The 25,027-nt window shown below is 35.9% G+C and overlaps 1 protein-coding gene across 5 annotated transcripts in view; it reads left to right on the forward strand.

Annotated features, from left to right (window-relative positions):
• Nucleotides 1-25,027, forward strand: part of STXBP5 (syntaxin binding protein 5) — a 112,980-nt gene that overhangs the window by 45,748 nt on the left and 42,205 nt on the right. For all 5 annotated transcript variants that reach the window (XM_086461086.1, XM_086461087.1, XM_086461088.1 and 2 more), the window contains exons 6-10: nt 984-1,047; nt 4,579-4,662; nt 16,118-16,241; nt 17,720-17,798; nt 23,873-24,027. In XM_086461086.1, coding sequence (XP_086317212.1) covers nt 984-1,047; nt 4,579-4,662; nt 16,118-16,241; nt 17,720-17,798; nt 23,873-24,027 — 506 coding nt within the window. The remainder of the gene's footprint in view (nt 1-983; nt 1,048-4,578; nt 4,663-16,117; nt 16,242-17,719; nt 17,799-23,872; nt 24,028-25,027) is intronic.

Raw genomic sequence — 25,027 nt, forward strand, 5'->3', positions numbered from 1 at the left:
ACTTTATATTATCGTAAGTGTGAAGTGTTAGGGTTAGTGTATTTTTCTCCCTATAACACTATTTTGTTATAGTGCTTGGAATAGACATGAAAGTAGACAAAATAGACAATGTAATAATAGACATAAAAACCATGATCTGTGGTGAGAAAGAACTAGAAAAATAAAATAAAGATGTGGCTGGTACTTGGGCAGGAATGTCAATTCTACAGTTTTGGGCTTAAAGGCCGTACTACGTAGATATGCATTGTAAGAGGGCCAATGCACGCTGAGTATAAAATTGCTGGCTGAAAATGTAAATTTAAATAAGCCTGTTTCAAGAGCAAAGCATGTTTTATGACTATTGTCATTGCTCCTCTTTTTTTAATAATAAATTTGTGTATACAAATATAGTGTTTTGTGGGTGTAAACATATACTTTTGTGCTGCTGTTCCTGTGCTGTTGTTTTGTTCCCAGAACATTATGTCTGTCTTCAAAATATAGTCCATGACTTGCCAAAAGCTGTTGAAACTAACACAGCTCTTCAGTAGTCCATGTTTTTCAGTAGCAAGAAGTCAACAGAAAGTCTTAACTCTGTGTTGTTTTAACAATGCCCAGCTTGGGGGGCAAGAATAATGAATATGCATAATGGCAAGACCTGTTTTCCAGCATAAAAATAAACATTTTCTCCAACTGTGTCAATTCTGTGACATCAAATGTTAAGATCAATATTGTAAAGGTAATGGTGGGTTTTTTTTTTTGCGTTGTGAATAAGTAGTAAATAAGTCTTTCCTTCTTATAAAAAGACAGAAACTAATTGCCTAAAAATAGATAGAAAGAATTTATGGGCTTGAAGATAAAAGTAGAAGTAATTCCATGCAGAAATGTCAATAGCTTGCTTACATGGAGTCTATGTCTGCGGAATCTGTATTATTTGCAATCATTTTGAGGTTCAGTTTCGGGCAAGGGAATTTTGTTTTAATTAAATGGAAATATTTCTTGTTTAGGTCGTCCAAAACTCACCCAGGACCTATTGTCCACATTAGTGACAATCCAATGGATGAAGGAAAGGTAAGATATGTTTAAAGAGTATTCAATGCATTATTCTTCAAGCAAGACTTTTTAAAGTATAGATACCACTGCTTTTGACAGAAGGATTAAGTAGTTGAGGACAAAAGGAAGGCTAAATCAAGGTTTTAGGCTCTGAAAATAATATGAAGCAAGGTACAGACATGACTGTAGGACACATCACTAGAATAATGGAATGCAATTTTTTAATCAGAAACATTTGGAAACACAGCTGGAAGTGCTTAATTGCAAGAATTCTTGAAAACAAAAGCAAAGAATTTTATTTATGGCGGTAAAAATTAAGATTTTACCAAAAAACCCAGTCATAACCTTAATGCAGTAGTGTTGGAATGGAAATTAAGTAAACTTTATGATGCTCTTGGGTCTTGCTGTTACACAAGCTTAAAATGCTTATGTATGTAGCGTATTTATATAGAATACTGTGTACTTTGTCTTTAGCTAATCCAAGGCAACAGTTTTTATCAGATTTGAGGTCTAACTGACATACTGTCATGTAGCAGACAGCATCTAGTGATTATAATAAATTGCTTAAAACCAAACTGGCCTGTAGTACAACTAGATACATCTGAAAAGTCAACTCAGCTAAAACATGTAAGAGTGAGCTATGTATTAGACTTGTCTTTTCCTGCTTTCAAAATAGTATTAACATAATCATCCTTTTATCTTGACAAGAAGTTTTATAGTACACAGTCTTGAAGCCCTTTCAAGGCAATAATTTTTGTCCGGTGACATAGCAGCCACAAAGAACAACTTGAGCAAGGAACTTGATGGTCATGAGTTCCTTCTGTATTACTAAAGTAAATCTATAGGTATTGCCTGTTTGCTTTGGGACACCTGATGTGAGGCTCATGCAAAACCAACATAGAACCCATAGCTTTGGTTCACAGTGAAGACTTTGTGAATTACAAAGCAAGGAGTTAAAATGTTATTATGCCTTCTCTATGTGACAGCAATTACTGTGGTATATAGTACCAAATCATCCATTTCCCACTTAAGTCATGGTTGCAAGACTAAGTCTGTGCTTCAGTAACAGACCTCTTCTACGAGTCTTGGGGTGGGATCACGTGACTCGCCCCCTTTATGAAGGATCTTCAGCCTCTTTAGCTTGTGTGTCTCATATAGCTATTTAGCAAATCTCTGTGGTCTGCTGCAACTTTTGTTCAGATCCCTTGGTCCACACTGAAGAGTAAGCAGGAGGGATTTTCCTTAATTTTGACAATAAGAGTAAAGCAAAAAATGAAAGAAGGGTTTGGAAACCATCAGTCTTAGATGTATCTTTTCCAAAAGTGTGTAGACCCCTGACAAAGTATGGTTATAACTTAGCCGGAGAGATCTTGATGCCACTTTAAACAGATTTTCATTACTGACTTGGTTCTAGATTAATCAGGCGTAAGTGATTGAACAGATCGATGGATTAAATTTTGAATGATTTCGTCAGTGTAATGTCTCAAATGTCTTGGAGTTTTGAACTCCCATTTGTGAAGAATCTTCAAGGAGAGACAAAATAATTCTGCTTACTACTGTTCCATATATGCAGGAGAAAAATGTTTTTCATTACTTGCTTTTCACTTGACATGTTAGTGGTAGATAAAACAGAAGAAAGGGAGTGTCTCAGCAGTGGTTTGAATGTTTTAATAGCATGCTAGTTACAAGCTTGTATCCTAGACACCTGAGGTTTTCATCAACAAGGAGAATTTAATGAATTAGAGAGGTTTTTTTCATTGGGATGAAGCTCACTGCGGTAAGTGCATAACTAATGAGTTTCTCTGTAGAACTAGTTTTGAATCACCCTGCAGAACCATGGACCGTAGTATATGAATGTGGTGAAGCTGTGGTAACGTCAAAAAAGACAAATGTTCTATTTATTCGGGTGTATTACACCCCCACCACACACTTAATTATTGTCAATTAAAGTTAAAAAATTACTGGCTTTATCAATTACGCTATCAATCAGTTTTAGAATCTGACCTTACACTCATCTTCTTTTTCATAAGAAAAATATTGCTGAAAAAAACCCGTCCAGTTGCAAGAACCTCCTGCATACTAACTTTTAAAATTTGTTCATGCTATTAGCCTTCTAATCACAGTGATTTTTGTAGTGTTTGAAGTTAAAATAGGAAAGAATATGAAGTATGGCTTGTGCTAAGCAAGGTCATTTAACATAGTAGTATACATGACACTGTAGTGAGAAAAAAATCTAATATTCACTTTTAGCAGATCAAATATGTCTAATATTTTGGGGATATTTTAGTGTTGTGTAGCACTGAAATAGATCAAATATTAGATCTGTAAGCTGGTAGGAGATTCTCTGTTTTTCATACTGGAAATAACTGTTCACCCTGAAAATCTTAACATGCTGAAAAGACTGTCCAGGCAAAACCTCTGGATACAGCAATAGACCATATTGATTTAGTTCTCTATCCTTGAGTACAACGGCATGTTTGTGAAGGCAGTGTTTTCTAACTTGTAGTATGAAGGACACTCCTCATGGCACTTCAGTTTGCTCCCAGGAAGTAGGCTGTTTCAACAGTGAGTAAATCCCAACAGCCAACTATTCCTTTTCTGTATGTCCATGCTGGGGAAAAAGAACTGGGAGTGAAGGCATGTTACTTAATACTGGGAGCTGCTTCTCCTGTAGCAGCATTGCTCAAAGGAAAGGTCTCGCAGTAGATCCAGAAACTGTGAAAGATGAAGCTGCGTTGTCTTCTATATAACAGGTGCCAAGACTGTTACTACTGCCTTATGTTGGCCTTTTTTCCTTTTCATTAAGAGAAGTGTCACCTAAGACAGGAGAGCAAAACACTTAGATACTCAATGTGTTAGACTAATTATTATGAGCCATTTGAATCTTCAGTCCCTGCGGAAATGGCTTAGTCTTGCTTCTAGGAAAGAGATTATTTGGAAAATTATCTTGTTTAATTTCTCTCTAGCTTTGCTCTTAACAACTAATGTTCTTAGTGTCCTTTAGCCAGTTATCTTAATTGTGATTAACATCTGGAAAAAGCTTATATTATGTAGTTTCTTTATAGACGCTGAACCGTTACCTAGAACTTCAGGAAGGATAGTGTGTTCTTCCAGCAAATCTATGCAGAACAAGTTCCAGTGAGGAAAATGCACAATAAACAGTTCTTGTTCTTTTCCACACTGTATGTGCCACCCCCCCACACACACACCCCCCACCCCCCCTTTTTTTTTTCAGGAAGGAATACACTTAGGGAAGTATAATGTTGACCTTTGTGGAACTCAAAAGGATTTCCAAAGACTCTTCAGGAGAATGTAATTTTGCATGAGTATCAGTTGTATTAGCTGGAATTTAAGGAAAGTGACAAGTACAGAGTAAATCTGTCTAACATTGAGGTCTTCACCGCTTCTCACTAATTTGTCATTGTAACTACTTGCAGTTACTGCATGTAGTGCTATGCTACATCTCTTTGGGGCAAAAACTACAGGCATTGCGAACAGTATTATTTTTCTTATCCTCATAAAGACTTACTATATTTCTTATTATTGCAGCTTCTGATTGGCTTTGAGTCTGGAACAGTGGTATTATGGGATCTGAAGTCAAAGAAGGCAGATTACAGATACACACATGATGAGGTAACATTTTTCATCTGCATTACTTACTATGAAGATACCATTTGCTATTCTAACAGTGATTTTCATTATTTTTTCATTCCTTCCGCTTCTGTCAGAAGTGGATGCATAAATAGGTCTCTTTGAAATTGCAAATACTTGAAGCTTTCTGTAAAGGAGCCGTGGAGCTTGAATAATATGTTTGTGAAACGGTGACTGGCATGGATTGGATTTCTTTACTAATTTGTGGGACTGGGGGGGGAAGGTTTCAGATCTTTTTTCTGTTACTGAGTGTGACTTTCACATGTGTTAAGAGCTTGAGTCTTAAGTTGAAATAAGATGGTAGAAATTTCTGTAATTCGGGATCTCACATGTTCTGAAAAGTGGGGGAGGGAAGAAACCATTAAATAGTCTTGTTAGGACATTTCTATAAACACACCTTTTCTTTGTAGGATAAGATCAAGGTTTGAAATAAAACTGGGGGAGGTTTAGAAAGAACAATGGCGTTGAATGGCATTTATTTCTTTAAAACTTAATTTTAAAAACTTAATTCTTAAGAGAATGTAGGCTTTTTGAAAGACTGAGATAAAAAAAAAAAACATATCATATTCAAGTTGAGGTATTTTATTTAAAAAACCCAAAGTTAATCTTGATTACATTTTGCTAATTGTAAAATCTCTGTCTCATTGTTCAGTACCAGCTAGGCCTGTTTCCTGTATCCCTGCTGGTGTGTTTTCCTTAGCTGTGTGCTGAACTTTTCACAAGATGGTATTTGGTTTTGTGTGTAGTGGTTCGGACTCAGTGTTCATGGTTGTGTTTGTTAGTTCTACCAATGAAGAGTTTCGTTGAAGGGGGAGTCTCTGAAGTAATCTAAGCCTTAGATCATCAGAGCTGAATTATTAGAACATCAGAGCTGAATTATTAGAACATCAGAGATGTATGAGATTTCTTTGTATGTTCAGAATGTCTGTATAAGCCTCAAAGTACGTTATTTGAAGAGCAATTTTGTACCTTCCAGTTTCATTGCATGCACCTAATTAATTCCCTCTGTCACTTTGTTTCATAAACTTACCCATATCTCCATCATCTTGTACTGGTCTTAATCAAGTTCCTCCTAGACCTCTTCTTGCTCTGCTCTAACTTTCTTTTTTTGACCGTTCTATTTTATCTTTGTTTTATAAAAGAGAAACACAACAACATAGTATATTCCAGATGTTGGCACGCTGGATTTATGATGTGGAATAATTACGTTTGGTTTTGTTTTCTCGATCTTGAGACTGGGTTAGCCTTTTGATGCTGCAAGCATTAAGCAGATACTTCCTTAGAACAACCTACTATAAAATAGTCTCGTTCTTCTGAGCTGACAGTGTTAATAGTCAGCTCAAAGTCCTTTGTGTTTATGCATTGCTTCGCGTTTACATAGCTGGACAATAAAAATTTAAGGTTTTCTGCAGTTCTTCACTGGAATTCTGATTTCTACCTGGAATATATGCTTTGGTACTGTCAGCAGACACATCGCATTAATATGCTTGTTCTAATTTTCCAAGTTATTTATGAATAAACTGAGTACCACAGATCCTTGGGGGTCTGTACCAATTACCACCACCCATGAACTAATCAATTACTGCCAGCCTGTCTTTATTCTAGCCTGCTTTACTTCCTGATACCTTGACCAATTACTCATATGTTCAAGGATCTCTACTCTGTTTGGGTTTAGTTTCCTTTGAGAGATGTTGTTGAAGGACTTTAAAATTGTGCAGGCAGCTTAATTGGTGTTTCCATTAGCCATATGCTTGTTAACGTTTTCAGAGGTTTGTTGGATATGATTTCCTTTTACAAAAACCATGTTGACTTCTCTTACCTGGTATATTATACTCATACATATGTCAGCTAACTCTGTTCTTTATTAAAGTTTTCTTGCAGTTTCTAGAAACTTAGTGAGGGTAGACACTATGCTGCTTATTCTCTTTTTCTTTGGCTTTTGTGGTCCATTTGTTTAAAAATTGACTCCAAACTTCTCATCTTCCTGAACCAGCCCTGATTTGACAGCTTGCAAACAGCAGTGAATAGTTCAGCTGTTTCATCTTTAATTTCCTTTAGGATTTATAAATGAAATGCATTCAGTTTGTTTTTTGATTGCAGAAGAGGTAGTGAAATAACTCAGGACAGATCCTCTGGTAAAGAAAAGTGCGTTATCATAACTTGGGAATGGATACGAATGCAAGAGAAAAAAATTAATATCTACAGAGTGGACTTGATGAGTTTCACTGTTCTCATTAGTGAGAATCAACATACATAAAGTTGCTTTAAAAAAAATATTGGCCTTTCAAGTCTTAAGTTGAAGTATGATTTGTTTTTCAGTGAGTTCAGATTGCCCTTTAAGAAAAATATCTCTTTGGAAAAAGAATTACTGCATGCAGTAATAATTTTTTTGGTTCTTCTCCATTTAACATTGTATGACAAGGAATTTCTTCAATGGGCAAGTTATTTAGATCTAATCTTCTAAGGCAGAAGGCACGATAATGTCCCTTTCTTGAATTTGGATTGATGCAGTTAGGTGATTTCAAGTTCTTCTGGATTCTGGCCTAAATGGCATAGAAATAAAATGATTAATTTTGTCTAACAGAATTGAAAAATATGTGTTTCTTGAAAGGTCCCATTGCAGAGAGTGCTGTAATTGTTTCTGGATGGATGGCCCTGAGAGAAGATCTGGGATACAGAAAAGATAATGAATAAAAAGCTGCAGAAAGTGGATGATTATATGTATGCTATATATATATATGTCCTTTAATTTTTTTCATGCAAGTAGGTAAGGTGGGGCGGCTTCTGTATCTTACCGTCATTTTTTTCTTCAGTGCTTCTCAGTTTTGTGTTTAGCTGCAAAAATGGAGAATCTCTGTCAATTTGTCGGTGAAAGGAGTATTCAGCTCCGTAGTATTATCTTTCTAATCATATTGTGATCAGTGCTGACTAACTAGTGGCCTGAAATATACTGTTCTTGCTGATTTTCATCTGCACTTTCAAGTAAGTGCATGTAAATATGAAGAAGTGCAGAAGAAAAGGATTTTTTATTGGATTTTGCAAGAAAAAAAATATTACCAAGTAATAAAAACTTTGCTAGTTTTTATGAGCAGCTTCCTTAACAGACAAGAGAAAAAGCGTTCTCACTTGCTTAATGCTGAAAGAGGTTACTGAAAGAGGTGGAAAGGTAGGTAACTTTTTGGGTCTTAGGCAAGCAACACCATAACTGATACTGTGAAAAATTCTGACTTGGCATTGTTGGAATTCTGATAATAAGGTAACATGCTCATTCTATTTGAGTAACTTGGCAATTCAAGTACTTAGCCAAAAATTAGATGTCCATATATGTATAGAAAGCAAATAATTCTTTTAAGTGGCAGGCTAGTAGAGTTGTGTTGATTTTGAAGTAGAATGGAAAATCAGAAACCAGGGAAATTGACTGAAATGAGCAGGACACAGGGGAGGGTACAAGTAACCAAGGTTTTGGGAAGAGAAACTAGTAGACAGTTCTAGGCAGAAATAATTTAATGTGTGTCCGTTCTAAATTTGACTGATGCACCTTGATATTTTTTTCCACATTTGAGACTGATACTAGTTTTGTTCTCTTAACATGTAATACTGACTTCAGAGTTGAAAAACTTTGGTCAAGAAGATGCAACACAGTCTGATTTAACATACATGGTAGAAGTAAACAAAGTATTTTTACATCCTGGCTACAACATCCTTGTAACACAACTCACAACTTCTAGAGTTAAGATTGTTCCTGAATGTTTTTTTTGGAATATCTTTTCTCATTTACTGGAGCACTAAGACATCTGCTGCTTTTATAATAAAGGAGCCTAAAAAATTGGTGCCTATATTCATTGCTTCATATTCATTCAACTTATTTAACTCCTTCACCCCTCTATCCCCAATAACAAATCATTAGGGTCGCATAATTATTAAAGTATTGTAAATGTCTTGCCAAGACCTTTGACTAGCTCAGTCTTTAGATTGTGTTGCTGCCCCAAAAGGCAACCTTAACCTGACTGCTCCAGCAATCTTTCCATAATTAGCTGTGACTGCATGACAGTACAGCAAGTCACAGTATAATTAACTCTTTTCTGCTGTTCCTGTACACTCAAGAAAAGTATCAGTTGGAAAGACCCATTGCACATGAAAACTTAAGTTTTGAGGAAAATCTTCAGGCTTTCTGTAAGTGTAGTGCTCCCCTTGCTCAAGAGAGTGCACACACAGAGTCTAGCACTGGTGGAATAATGCTTTATAAGATCTTCTCTGCTTTTGCTAGGTGTTGTGCAGAGCAGAGGAAGCTCTCAGCCATTTTGTTTCCTTTTAGCAAACCTTATGAATTGGAATACTTCTGTGCACAGAATTGTTCTTGTTTCTTCTTGATTTCCTGGTTTGGTGGCTTTGCCAGAGGCTTCTTTCATATGCCGACTGTAAGGGCTGTATTCCATCAGTGAACATGTTTCACCTCTTCTCTCACAGAGGGTAATGCACATGAGATTCTGCCCTGTAGCAGGAGCAGGATTTTAAACCTCAGAATTTATGTCCTTTGTTCTCTCCTTGTTCTTGATGTGAACTCTTCTGAGTGTGAAGTTGACAACCGGTAAGAAGAGAGCAACTTGGTCCAATCTTGTCACACTTGTGATCTGGTGCAGAGTTGCTCATCAGACACAGGAAATGCTGTCTGGTCTCCCTTCTTCCTTCCTGACCGTGCCCATCTCCGACCACTGAACTCTGTGTGTGTGTGGCAGGGGGTGTGTGTGTGTGTGTGTTGGAAAGGGATCTTTGGTTAATCAGGCCTGCTTATCAGCACTGGGGAAACAGTCTCTGGCTCTAACTCTATTGAAAACAAATAATTCTTCTGGTACTGATTAACTGTGTAGTCCTATCAGTCTCATAAAATCCATCACCAGTCATTGAAAAGGTGATGACTGATTCTGTGCCTATTAGAAATTGCAGTGCTTTACCTGGGGTGTGAGCTTTGCTTCTGGGAGCTGCAGGATTGGCATCAGCAGAGCATGGTGCTGCAGTACAGCTGCAGTTCTCCATGACATCGAGGCACAAGATGTAGCTATCAGGACCCCTGGAGCTGGATCTTCTCCTACTGTGTGGTCTCCTTCCTGTAGCAAAACTGTGTTGTTTGAGTGGTGGTGGCTGTTAATGTGTGACTAGGCTTCATCAGGCATCATGAACAGGATGGCCAGGCAGATTGATACCATAAAGACTGTTTGCTAGAAACTTTCCCATTGGATTAGTCTCCTCCTCTCATCAACTACAACAATTTTGTAGTTGACATCGATCTTTAAACGTGTAGCTAGAGGGACTGTGCGGTCTACCACCATCATTTGATGCAGCTCTTTTTGGCTCAAAACTTCAGGTGCGTGAAGGGATCCAAATGTCATCCTTTATGAACTTCCTCTGCTAAGGAACAATGAAGGTCAAACTTCCTGCATGATCAGAGGTTTATGGAAAGACACCAGTATGACTTCCTTGGGGAAGAAGCTGAATCCTATTTCATCTTTTTGTAGCTTCCTGATTAGTTTCACGCCAAATTACCTGACCTTTAGGAGGCTTTCTTGAAGTAAATTTCCATATTGTGCTGGGATGGTCTCATTTGTGACCTGAAAGCTAGGTCACTGCAACACTATCCATGCGTTTTTCCTGTCCAAACATGTGTACCTACCCAGCACCCTGCTCTCATACTTGTAGTACAAGAACACTAGGAGCACTCATCCCAAGGACAGGAATGCTTATAGGGTGGGCAACGCCACCACCCCTAAAACCTTTGTAATCATATTTCTCCTTAACCATGGCTGGGGGAGGCAGCTCCAGTAAATTAGTATTAGTGCTGAATGCTGGCATATTCTCTTCTCAACACTCTAGTTTGTAAGAGGGAATTTAGTTAAACTTGCTCTTGATTTTCCTATATTACAAACAAAATCCTGAACTTTCAGTACTGTATGCTTTTTGTTATGACAGTAATATGTTGCATGTTTAGAATTAGTTGAAGACTGCACAAATGTAACATTCTTTTTCAGGGAATTTGGAGAAAATTATCTGTGACATAATGGAACTGCAGTTGTGAATGAACTTTCCTCTAGAAGGTTTCTTTGAAACCCTTTCTTCAGACCATCCTTTTTGTCTTGGGCAGGCTCAGTGGAAAAATAAGACCATAAATTCTTTTTACATCATTCTTAGGCCTTTTATGTTCAAATATTGGGGATTTAAAATAAGTTATCCATGTCTTATGTGGAATACAGTTTATACTGCAGAAGTTTCTCATGCTGTATTTTGAGCCATGAAAGAAATAAACCAAATTTCTCAACTATTAGTTTTGTTTTCTGAAAAAAAATTGAAGTGCAGCTTCTGAAAACTGAAACTAGTTTTTAATAAAGTCTGTTCTTCAAGTAGTATTTTGTTTGTTCTGATTTAAAGTAAGCTTTGATAGTATTAACTCAGCAAATGTTTTATAGATTGATATTTTTAAGCTTAATGTTCTGGTACGTGACTGAGTGTAAGAGATTATTTTACAGCACTAAAAACATGTCAAAGTAGCCTGTGGGATTAAGAGGAGGGGGGGGGAAAAAGCAGCTGTGATATGTGACTTGCCATAATCAAAGCATGTCCAGAATCACAGAATGTTAGGGGTTGTAATGCAGTCATTAGGGACTTGCACATTTCATTACACCAAAAAAAAAAAAAAATCTTCATGATATATTGCCATTTAAGTCTCAGTAGCTACATCCTTTTTTTTTTTTTCTTTCTTTTGCAGCATTTTTTTTCCTTTCTTTCTTGGGCTGTTGACAAGAGAGTTAGCATATGTACTCCCAAGTTACTGTGCTGGCTTTGAATGTTTTGGTAAACCTGTAGAAAAGGAGTTAATGTCATCATCCGTTCCAGTTTTACCAGTAAACACTGTCCATGTCCATGGAAATGGAGGACTATCATAATAAGACTGTGAAATTTGAATAGGCTGTGGTAAACAGTCTGGTTTGCAGAATAACTGATCTTACATCATCAGCCCTACCAGTCCTGCACACTATATTTCAAGCTCAATTAATGGCACACAAGAGTAAAGGATCGTGGTCAAATTCAAAGAATGATGAAAGCAGTTCTCCGTGATTCTGGTGCATTACTGTGGGAAAGTATGCAGAAGCATTTTGCCAAAGATTGGGTTATACTTGAAAAGCAAGCAAGGAGGTACATATTCTTAAAAAAAAAAAAAAAATCTAACTAAACTGGATTTTTGTTTTGTTTTCTTTTCTGAGTTCTAGCAACTGTATTTACAATACTCTAAGCTTGGTATTAGAAAAATGGGTTAAACAAGTCTCTTAGAAACAGGAGAAACTACTTAAATTAATAGTTTTTGTATTCATGTGAAAGTATCAATAAGCTTCTGCATGTATCTTGTCTTGCAGGAAGATAGGATATGAAGAGCAATATCAAACTTTTGTGAAATGGTATGCATATAATCAGCTGTAGGAATTGAAAAGGGATTTTTTGTATATGTATTTTATGAATTGAAAGAGTTAAATATCTGTGGTGGAAAAATATAGTCAAAACTTGGGTCTTTCTTGATGAATTTGTCCCTTAAACTGTAAGATTGTATATAGAATTAATTTTTGTGCCCCTTTAAAGAACCAAGAAATAATAGTGATTTCTAGGGATATTGACAAACTATTGCAGCAGTAAAACTGAATTTCATAAAATGTTTTTAAACATGCATTAATCCCTTTAAAAGCTAGTGATCTACTTAAGATATTTCTGTAGGAGATTTGCAAATAAATGCTTTTAATTTTGTTCCCTCAGACTTTCTTGGTTTCTTATTTCTGATTGCATTTCACAGTCCTACAGTCTCCCTCGGGTAACTGTTGCAGTCATTGAAAGAATGTTTCCTTCTGAAAATCAGATGTGTTCACTTTCTTTGCGGGTAGTATAGCAGTCATTTTTCCACATGGGATAATACTTTTGGAACAGCTGATGGAAGTGAGGCTTCCTTTTTGCACAGCCTGTGTCCACATAATACTCTAGGATAGTTAGTTTCTACATTTCTGATTAACTTTTGGCATACATAGGACAGCGCAGTCAATTGTGCTGGGTTTGTTATTCAAAAAAGTAACATCCCCCCCCCCCGCCCCTAGAAAACACATGACTCTCTCAGTTTTGAAACAAACTTCCATGTAGTCCCAAACAGCTACCTTAACTTCAAATCAAAGTGAAGGGGTTAATACAAATACTTTTAATAAGAAACCTTTAGTTATAATTAAGTGAATTTAAAGATTTATTTAGATGTTTGGAGGTTTTTTAGAGCTTTCTCTGTGTAAGTCCCTGTATTCAGTTTGTGTTTGTAAATGGAAGGATTCAGAATGTTAGTGAGGTCAGGACTTGGGTTACCTGTACAGATGATCCCTCTTAAGGATACAGACACCTTGTGCCTTAAATATGGCAACAGTCCTCTGTGGTACTAGTGCATGATCTTGTCTGTTTGGGATGCATATGACCAGTGATATATTCCACAAAAGTGTTTGAGACACATCTGAATCAGGACCAGTGATTTAAGCGTACTGCTGCATTATTGTACCAAAAGGGTACTAGGTGAAGTTTTAAATCAAGATGAGAATTATGATTAAAACTTTGAGAATTTTCTTCTGGATCACTAATTGTATATAAAATATTGGAAAAAATATATTACTCCTAGGGGCTTTTTAGTGTCTTAGAAGCTATGTATAGATTTGCAGCCTCAGTGGATTCTGCCTGATTTTTCTATCTTGGATGTTAGGTTTTCCTTTAAGTTCTAACACTAACCATGGAAAAAATTACAAAACTTTTGCTCTTGAGTACTGGCATGATTTTTCAGTTACCAGGTTTTTAGTTTGGGGATTGAGGCTATTGATGTCAACCAACTAGTACCACCTCAAGTTATTGTACTTTTTTCATTGTAACTGACTTGTCACTCTAGATATACTAGCCTGTTGCATACCTAGAGATTATGCTACAGCTACTTACAGGTCTGGTTTTATTTTTCAGGCTTACAAAAAGTTACGAGTTGTGTAATAGCAAAGGATAGTGCTCTGTACTAGAGTTTATCATATTCTGCCCACAGAATTAATTGGGATATTTTTAAAATACATGAAAAATGTGGTTTTGTAGTGCTTTAAATAATACTTAACTGCATTGCTAAATGCAACCAGATACTCTATAAAACTAGACAATAAATAACTACAAAGCCAAAGGCCTCATTATCTTTCAGCATTCTTTTGATCTCATCAGATTCCTTGAAGAAATTGACAGCAATCATCCTTGTCTTTTATGCTCAATTTATCAGATCTTTTTATGTTCTTTAGCATTAATGCTGCTTCAACAGTAATGGTTTGTTGCATTTCCTTCCTCTTGACCTTCTATTTCAAGAAAAGGAAAACACGTTCAGTTCTCAGATTTATTCTTCCTTCTATAAAACTTGCTTTCTTACAGGTTTTTAAGACCTATTTCTACATGATGCATATCAAAAATGTTCCAGTTACACTATGGGCTGGCTACCATTGTCAGGGTTAGACTCCATATGGGAGGGAGAGCATTTAAATGTATTTATTACATTGTATTGCTAGTCATAGTATAGATGATTTCGTAGTGTAAAGAGCTTTTTAAAATGCAACCTTTGCCTGACTGAGTCTGCACTTTCAAACTTGCTGAGCCCTGACTTTGGTACTATGTTGTTAAATAAAAACAAATTTTTGATATTTATGCAAAACTTCTTCTATAATACCTGCTTTTATTTGCTAAATAAAGATTTGTCTTACAGACAAAATGAGCAAGGCTATTTCACTTTGACTCTAGAGGACTTCATGTGAAGTGTCTTTCTTTGAGCTACATATGTGTAGATGTGATATTGGTACACTGAATCTATCTCCTTACAAAATCTATGGTGATTCCACACTACATGGGGAGCAAGATTAAACTTCTCAAAGAAATACTAAACCTAGTTAATCCAAATCTACTATTTTAAGTTGGAAAAGTTATTACTAGAGACTCTGCACTCATGTAGTATAGTCATTTTTCTCTGTCTTTTAATCTATGGATTCTCCCAATCATAATGCTGGAAACTGTCTTGGTTTTCTGTATAATTTTATGAAATGTAAAGATCTGATCTATGTATAATCAGTTTAGGCAAAGCTAGCTTAGATCTGTCTTGTGTGATTTGCCCTTCACCTGAGTAATTTACTGCCTAAGCTTTCACTGCTAGTTAGGGTTCCCTACTACTCTCACACCTGGGTTTCCTCACAGAGGAAATAGCTAAGTACCTGAGGAGCTGGAGGAGTGAATCTAAGCCCTGCTTACAGACAGAACCTCTGCTGAAGGTGTCCACTCAAAAGATGGTATCTTACAGCCTGTCAGCTTTGACATATTCAGGTTCTGCTTTCAGTTTACCTGGAGTAATGTTCTTTACCATAAGTATTATGCAAATCCACCTTCTCAGTAATACCAAAGTTCCATACTTCTAGCAGGTAGTACTTCCTTCTGCACCTTTTGGGTAGTAGGGAAATACTTTGGGTTTTCATTGTTTGTTGATATTTTCATGCTATAGCTGAAATTCCCTTGAACATCACCTGGTGGTTTCATAATGTCACCATGTGCTAATAGAGATGCTGAAAACAGAAATTACACCAATCTTTTCTTACTCTTTGCCTTATTTATACTCTGCTTTATCGTTTACTTTTCTCTCACCTTAAGGCAGCAACTAATTTTCATTTAGTCAGCTTTTTTCTGCAGTAATATTTCGTGTGGCATGACTTAATCATTCCATTCTTAATTTTATGAATACAAAGATCTTTCTGTATTCATGGAAAGATTTAATAGTAGATTCCTACAAAGATTTAATAGTAGATTCCTGCACTTTTCTGTACCTCAAAACTTGCATTGCAACCTTAGAATGCTTATTCAAACTAGTATGTTATCATCATTACCAAAAAATCTTATTTCAATTTCTGTTTTACTTAGGTTCTCAGCCTGTGCTTGCCTCTTGTTCATGTCCACACAGACAACTCAAAGTGCCGTTTAAAACTTTGACTTAATCCCATCAAGTAGATATCTTTTTTGTATGGACAGGGTATTTTTTTCATTTGGTTAGCAAAGCTCCAGTAAGTGCTTGCAGTTATTCTCTGTGTACTACCCACTGTTGAAAAAATACTTCAATAGTACACTCTGAGGAGGACTTTTTTTTCTTCACCTTAAACATGTCACTACAAAGATGACAGTATTTGTGATGGATAAAGTATATCTGAAAGAAGTACTTACAATCCGAAAACTTACATAGGTAAATTTGGACATAAGAACAGTATGATTTAATTAGTACTTTCTCTAATTTTCTTTTGTTGTCTGATGTCATTGAAGGAGTAATGATAAAATGGTATTAAGATACTCAACTTACTACTGTTTTTTCTTTTTTCTTGCATAGGCTATCCACTCTGTGGCTTGGCATCATGAAGGAAAACAATTTATTTGTAGTCACTCAGATGGTACCTTGACAATATGGAATGTAAAATCTCCAACCAAACCATTCCAGACAATCACTCCACATGGTAAAGTGAAAATGAATACCCGCTGTGTTTGACAGCTCTTAAAACATAGAGAACTTATTTTTAATAGAAGTGTTTTGCAAAGCCAAGTATTAAAAATGCACTTGCAATGCACGTAAAAAGCTCTGTCATATAAAATTCTGATATATTCTTTTTTTAAAAAAAAAGTCTTTATGAAATAAGAATCCAAATCAGTGCAGTTTTGTCTAAATCTCTGAACTTCAAGCTTGCCTTTCACATAATGACATTGATCTCAAAATTAATTAATGCAGGGCTTGCTTTTTGCTTGACATTACAATCCCATATGTTGTTTAAAATACATATAAGCAAGCATCTGTTTCATGTATAAATGTGTAGGTTACCATCTAAATTCTTGGAAAGGTTTGTAACAGAATAAGACTAGCATCTGGTAAGATGTTCCCACTTCTGAGAAGTCTTGCGTTAATGTTAATCTAGGAAATGAACATTACATGTTGCTGTTCTGTGAAATATGCTGCTGCTTCTCAAAAAAGTTCTATACAAATGCCAGGTTTACATGGTGTGCCTGTGTCTAAGTAATGTCTTAGCAACATATTTACCTCAGGTTCTTAAGTGTGAGTGTAATAGTGAGGATAATCTGTGAGGTTACAGTCATAGTACAACATGCTATAGTTAAGCGTCCTGGTTTAGCTCTGAGCCTCCAGCAAGTCCATGTTTACTGTTCTGGCTGTGGACTAGAGTAGTAAAAGTAAGCTGTAGAATTCTGTATGCTCTTGTAGTGATAAAAAAGCCATGACTGCTACTGTAGTAGTAAAACTAGTTAGGCAAGACTAACTTTATTTCAATATGTTTTGGCCTCTTTCAATAAGCATTTTTATTTTGATTTTGGGCTGCAAATTGAATTTTCTGCGGAACTTTATAGTTGTATCAGATTTTATCAACGTTCAGATAGAAGAGGTGCATATTTACACTGTACTCTTAATTTCTACTGACTTCATGGGAAATTATATCTATAGAAGCTTTGGGTACTAATAGTTGCACAGTAGAGAAAGAACAGGCATTCATGTTTGAATGGATAACACTCAGAATAAACCTCATTTTACTTGTAAATGGACCAATTTTAATTGCAAAATAGTAGACAGGAGATAAGTTTTAAATCTCCCAGTGCTACTTAAAACAAATTTTTGAGGAGGATTATATTTTTGAAAACAAATATTCTACAACATTTCAAAAACCAAACAAAAAAAAAACCAACCCAAAAATAACCAACACCCCCACCCCCACCCCACCCCCCGACCTAAATGTTCTAGGCTGGTGTATTGAGAGTTTTAACAAGTCTTTAAAGATATTATTCCAAGCCACACACTGTCAGAGACATAATTGTCAGAGGTGTTGAGTATATGTTTGTATGATTGTTCTACTTTGCAAGTCGCGTAGTGAATTTCATAATTTGTCATCATGTTATGGGACTAAGATTAATATAAGAAAATAATTCACTTTAGGAAAGCAGCTGAAGGATGGAAAGAAGCCAGAACCCTGCAAACCTATCCTTAAGGTGGAATATAAAACAACTAGAGCTGGGTAAGACTTGTTTTGTATGCAAAATCAACATATGTAAAATAAATGCAGGTATCTGGGAATGTACTTTGTTTCACAGTTGTTCGGATACATATCCTGATGGCACTGAGCTATGGTAAAGCAGCTGAGATAGTTTTGCTAAATCAGGTATTGCTGAATAAACTACAAAAACATATGTGAATAAATTACTATGTGCAAACCTCAACTTAAGTAAAGATACTGCTTATGCATTATCTATGTGCTTCTTCCATGATACTAAACTTGTGTGTATTTTTGCTCAAACTTTTGAGAATATTAAAAAATGGCTGATAAAGCGCAGAGGACACTATAGCACAGACCTGAAAAACTAAACTTTGACAAATAGCAGCCTCATGTGAATATTCTGAATTCTGAATATGCGTTCCTCCCCCAAAAATGTTATTGATAGAAGCTTTTCTGGTAGAAGGCAGTCGTTTATGCAGTGAATTGTGCCTAATTTTGCATAGTGAGAATGTAACAAAGCAGTAATTGCAACAAGAGGCTCAGATGGAATTACAGTTATCTTGAGTAGTATGTTTTCTTACTAAGACTGCAATTAGGATTGAAGGATTTCAGGAACTGTGTAGAATTTCTGTTATTTAGGGTTCTGAATTGCTTTAAAGTGTTTGAGTAAAAAGTGCAATATACACGTAAAATATTCATGTAGACCTGTTCAGCTATTTGTAAACATTTTTTTTCTGGGTTTTTTATTATCTTTTACATTTGGGGGTTTCTGTATTGTTTTCATTTGCTTTCCAGGCATTCAAATCTATAGAAGGTTGTTACTTACTTGATGTAATAGTGTTTTCTAATATATATCTACATATAATACCAGTGGCTTTGTCTATTTTTATGGTTTGGTAAAGGTGAGGTAGATAGAAATTTAAGACTGTGCCTAATTCCCAGATGTATGATCAGTTGGAAAGTCACGTTTTACTTGCAGCAGTCTACATCTGCCTGCATATTCCTTTCTCAACCGCAACGTCAAAAGCTGATCTAACGAAGATACAGATAACAAAAGTAGTCTCGGCTTCAGCAAGTTACAATTTCTGCAATCAAAAACCTTCTGATATGAATATTCATTCTGAAGGAAAAGATTATATAGAAGCTGGTTCTATACAATCATAATATTACAATGTGAAAACTAGTTGACTTTTCACACGTTTAGAAAGGATCTTACTTTAGTATAATTTCTAAGAACGCATAGCTCTTCAGGGAGACAACTTTTTCCTAGCATGGGCTTTTATCTGTTTCACCTTTCATTTTCCAGTGTTCATCCAAACAATGTCTTGATGCATTTCGGTTTAATATTTTCTCTCCAATATTTTCTCCATCTTATCTCCATTTTCAATGTACTCCTATATGTGTAACTGTTGTGATACTCTTCCAGAACTTTAAAAGAAAAAACACCACCAGAACAACAACAACAAAACCCCAAACCCACAAATAACCCAGTTTGTATTGAGGTGGTGGTGGAGGGCGCTGAAAATCTCCATTCATTTACTGCTACATGTACTTCCTACTTCATTTTCAGTTTCAATTGTAATCTTCTTACAAGAATGTTAAGGCAAGGCAGAACTGCCTTTCAGTCCTTAAAATTTTGATAGTTTTTCTCTTTACAAATTGAAATTTATTTGGTATGAACATGATATAATTTTGACTTTTAGCTAAAGCACTGTTATTTGTTGTTCATGGTTTAATATCTGTAGAGGAGAATCGTTCCCAGACAGGACCAAATCTTTTCTAGGCACCAAAAGAAAATAAGAAACAAATTAAACTGGCTTCTGTATCAGTCTGCTCTAACTGTCCTTCAAAAACAAACCAAAAAGCTTACAACATATTTAAGGAGTACTGTTTAGTGTGTATTTAAGTTGTTTCACCTAACTTCTTTATTGTGGAAAACAGTAACTGGTCCGTGTTCATTTTTTCCATGCTCTATGTGGAACTCTAACATCTTTCTGTCACCTCTTCTTTTTACTTCTCCCTTATCTAGAGTGATCTAGGATCTAGGTTTGATACGATATCTCCTCGTGGAAAACACTTCATTGATGTGACCTTACTTGTTTTCTTTACTGCTTCTGATTCTAATAAACTTTATTTTGAGAAAAGGTATCCAGAACCACCCAGAAGGAAGGAACATAACTGATTGCAACCTGTAGTAGGGGTTACAGGCCCTATTTACCCTATTCTTTCTACTGTTGCAGCTCTTATTAATCCCTTCTCACTTCTTCCTCCATTATGTTCTCTATATTGCGAAACTGGAATGAGGGAACAGGAGCACATGAGGCTTTTTCTGGTTCTTAGACTAGCTATTTGTCGTTTAAGTTTGTGGGTTTTCTGTTGTGGGTTTTTTTGGTGTGGTTCTTTTTTTTTGTTTTTTTTTTTAAGTTTACTGCAGATAGTGCCCGTGAAGTCTCCAAGGCCAAAGTTGTTTAACCTACAATAGTATCTCTGTAGCTTTATTTCTGGGCAAAGATATGTAGAAAGGTTACTACTGGCAGTCATTCTGTACCTGGGCTAGGGATTCAAAAAGGCAAGTTTTGGTATATTCCTTGAGCAAACTGGCATAACATTCCAATCCCAGAGCATAATGTCGTTGTTCTCCAGCCGTTTAAGTTCTTCTAAAATACTCCATCTCCTTGAAGTGATGAGTTCCAAAGGTAGGTTACCTTTTGAGCTTGCTGAAATGGTTTCCCTGTTGCCTTTTATGCATGCTTTTCTGTTTAAAGTGAATCTAAAGAAGATCTTGAGTTTCCTAATGCCATTTCCTACCCTTCCAGACTCAGTGTTCTTACAGTGTTTACTCTGGTTGGTATTAGCATTATGGTAAAATTGCCTAATCTTTTTCTTTGCTGCTAGAGCTCTGTGTAATAGAAATTACAGCTCAAAAGTCTCCCTGTAAAACATAATTAAAAAAAAGTATTTTCTTGGTAGGTAATGCAGCTATCACTGACTGATGGTAGAGCAGTACCTCTTAGCAAGGTGGATGTGTGTAATAGGGACCCAGAGGTTACAATAATAATGAGGTCTCCAGATAAATAAAAGGTCTTGATCTGTTAATTTAGCTTGAATGGTACTATTTTGTTGTGTGAGCTTGTCGGTTCAAAAGCACACGTCCCAAAATGAATTTGTAATTTATCTTCACTACTACTTCAAGATTTCCAGACTTAAGCTAAACTAACTCTTGGAAGTCTTTTCCACCTTTATTACTAGGGTTTAACTTCTTGACAAATTCACCCATGGTTTGAAAAGTAAGCCAGCTGGTACCAATGGCCTGGCTTGTTACTGTTCTCTCTCACTTCCAAATTGACAGAAACTGGCTGACACTTGACAGTTTACTTATAAAATTAAGCAGAAACATCCTCCGGGATTGTGAGCCACTCAGCTCTCACTTATATTATGTTTTCATACACTCTAAGACCTAATAAGACCTAATACTGTGTTTTCTGAAAGTTTTTTCAATGAAATGTTGCCCCACATTGTAGTGAATTTTTTATAGAGTTCCCCAAGTGATTTTGCAGATTTAAGTAAGAAAATTAATGCTTCGAAACCTGCTGAAGCAGAACTGTTTCAAAGAAGTTCTCTGTAGTAGCAGCTGCTAAAAATGTTATATAGGAATTCTTTAAGAGCTGAGCACTGCTTTTTTGTTAAATATCTTTCATTGTTTCAGATAGGTAAAATGTAACTATCAAAATTGGATCAATTTCATTTATTATGTAAAGTACAGTAATTTTATTTTATTCTTTTAAATTATGCACATTTGTGTGCACTAACCTTTTCCTATGTATCACAACTGAAGGACAACACTATTTAGAATATACGGAGTTTGTGTTTATGGTAAATTCATGGTTTCATGAAAATATGAGTAGTTCATGCACAAACCTGTATTAGTCTTTCTGGCAGACTACAGTCAACTTTAATCTTTGATTCGTCTGTGAAAAATCCATGTGACAATCTGTGTAATCTATTCTTAGCTCTTCTGTTCTGTGCTTCATAAGGGTACAGACTCTGGCAAGCCTGCCCAAAGCAATCAGATTAACTTGAGAAATAAAACCAGGAGAAACCAGCATGCAGTTTTCACTGTAATGCATGAAACTTGGAAACTGAAATTGTCACTTTGTTATTGTCAGTTGATCTTAGTTCACCCATGAGTCTAATAATTACTGCATATTATCCTGGCAGCATTATTGTTTAAAAAAACTAATGATTTTGTGCAGACAAAAAATACTGCAATTAATCATTCCAACACAATGAGATACTCCAAGTACAGTACAACAGGATTATTCTTTTCATTGACATTCTGAAAAATATCATGTTAAATTAAAGTTTGTCCTTTTCCTGAAATTACTTTGTGGACCTGACCGTAAAAGATTGTGTGAAGTTCCAATATGAAGAATTTAGATTAAATGAAAACTTGGAGAAAACTTACTCCTTTTGTAGAAGTGCACTTTGGGCTACTGTTGGAGGCAGGATATTGAACTCTGTGGACCCATGGTCTGATTTATGGCCGTCCCTTTGAGATCTCTTCCGGAGCCAGCAGAACTGTTTGAGCCTATTAGCTCTTCAGTCATAGGGCTTTCTGAAGGATCAGGCAGATTGTGAAATAATTGTAGCAACTGAAAGCTTATCTCTGTTTGTTTTGCCTTCAGTGCTACAAATGCAGACCACGTTCCAGCCAAGCCTTAAACTCATGAAGGGCAGCATGTGCCTAAACTAAACCCTTCATACACAGTTTTCAAGAAGAAAGATGTACCTGATCTATTACACTTCCATTTCAAATGCTAACTGATGAAAGCCTTTTAGACAGTATGGGAAAGACAGCATTACACGAAAAGACAAAAAAGTAAAAGATCTCTTCAGCCTGTTTTTCACAGTATGTCAGAATGGCTTTTTTCCCCTACAAATTTTCTCCATGTACTGACATGCTAGCTGCTTCCAAGGTAGGCACAAGCAACGGGTAGGATTCCTACCTAAAGTGCACACAGAAGTAGATCCGAGGAATTTCACACTCCAAGTACCTATTTTTCCTCTAAAAAGATAACTTGGAATTTGAAGCAATAGTCAATAATTGGTGAAATTTCTTGGGCTGTATATTTATAAACAGTCAGTCTGCTTTTTAAAAGGTGGTATGCCATATTTTAAACAAACTGTACTAAATGAGTAGTGACTTTTGATAGTCGGGAAAGAGGGAAATGTCTAGTAAAAGAAATATATTCATCTTATTTTTGATAAATGGAATACTAAACTATATATTATGTGCATATTGGAGAAAATTAGTATGTATTTTAAATATGTTTTTGTAAAAAGTTTTTGAAGGGAAACCTCTAATCTCTCTTCTCAAGACTAGATGAAATATTCCTGCTTTGCAGTAGTCAAACATTTAATTATGCAGTAGGAGTAGTCTGTGACAAAATTCCTTGAATTTTGTGCATAGTGATGGGGGGAAATGGATAAAACATCTACAGTAAATGTGTGATGAGAGAACTATGGGCATTTATGTCCTTGCGTCTTGAAAGATGTTAGGTCTTTGAAGCTTTATCGAGCAACTGGTTGCTTATCAAAGACACTCATATTATTGTGACTGCAAAATTACTTTACGCTGTTTGCAAATTTGCTCATCCTTCAAAATTTACAGTAATTCTGTACGGGAAGTAAATGGGACTATTTCTTCCTGATGCTGGTGGAATAATTTATATTATGGATAAGGGGGGCTGTTGGTAAATCTGAATCTGCATTTTGGTAGAGAAGGACCAATTCTAAAGTTTAACAAAATAAAAATCTCATCTTGGCAAACAGTTGCAAAGATTGGTTAAATAAGCAATGTAGAACAAAAGGTTTAGAAGAGATGTCTGACTTGAGTTATAGTCTTCTAACTCTTGGGTTTTAAGTTTTGAAACACATACCCAAGCTACACATTGCATGGAGAGCTGATTTGCGTTATTCTTAATGTATCTGCTTAATGATACCTCATTGAACTTTATTATAAGGTTACAAAAACTGCCCAGTCTCTTTTAATGTAGTGTCTTGGCTTGATCCTAAATGCCTCTGCTTTATTCCAGGGAGCCTTTCATCATTCTCTCAGGAGGCTTGTCATATGACACTGTAGGAAGAAGACCCTGTTTAACAGTTATGCATGGGAAAAGTACTGCTGTGCTAGAAATGGATTATTCTATTGTTGATTTTCTAACCCTCTGTGAAACACCATATCCTAATGGTAGGCTCTGTAAAGATTTTTCTCGGTACTTTGACCTCTTCTCTCTGGAGTTGTATCCCATCAGAATATTGTTTATTATTGCCTTTGTGTTTTATCTCTGGGGATCACACTGCAGCAGCAACATCTGTTATCCCTGTTGTCTGAATTATGTTTTACTTCCCAAAGCATCATAATAGAATAGTTCATTATACAACCTGTTTTGCTTCTAGAAGAATGCCAGTTATTGGTTGCGTGGGTTTTCCTTTATTTTTAATCTCAGAAGCATGTGCAGACAAAAAGTAGCATTACAATTTTAAGCTGTAGTTGCTGCAGCAGATGTGTTCATCAATATTTATTTGAACACATAAGACTTTTCCAGTCAATGCTAAATCTTGATTATCATTTGTGTAGTATTCTTAACTTTTAGTGACTCACTCATTCCAATACTCACATGAAGTTCATCACTAACCTGTAATCTCTTTTCTGCAGAAGGGGATTTTTTTAATCATAGTTTAGGTGGTGTCTCAGATTAATAGTATTACATTGCTGATGACTAATGTTTTTAGCCGTCAACTTCCATCAGAGTATATAAAACTGCTTAGCTCAGAATTTGAGGTCTGCCTGAAAGAGGGCAAGAAAAAACTTTGGAAACTCTTTCAATTTTCTTATTTTAGTGTCAAGTCGGCTATCTTTCAATCCATTTTGTAAGCAATTAGAATTTAAACCCCACTGAACATGAGGAAAAGTAGTATGAGGGTGGGAGGATGTTATTGTTCAGTAATTGGCTCTTTCTCAAAAATACTGCTTATACAAGTTCCTCTGCATGTTCCTTTTCCTGTAATTTGAACTGTTTAAATGATTCTAGCAAATTGGAAGAGAGTTGAGAACATTGAATTAAAGGGAGAACGTGGCTCTTCCAAACTTAACTTGGAGTATTCAGGGGGGTGAGTATAAAAAATATCTTCAGAAACAATAGTCAGATAAGTGGCTTTTCTACTTTTGACTGATAGAGTGCAAGGAC

This window comes from Leptosomus discolor, chromosome 2 (genome assembly GCF_034619465.1).
Source record: "Leptosomus discolor isolate bLepDis1 chromosome 2, bLepDis1.hap2, whole genome shotgun sequence".
Taxonomy (NCBI): Eukaryota; Metazoa; Chordata; class Aves; order Leptosomiformes; family Leptosomidae; genus Leptosomus; species Leptosomus discolor.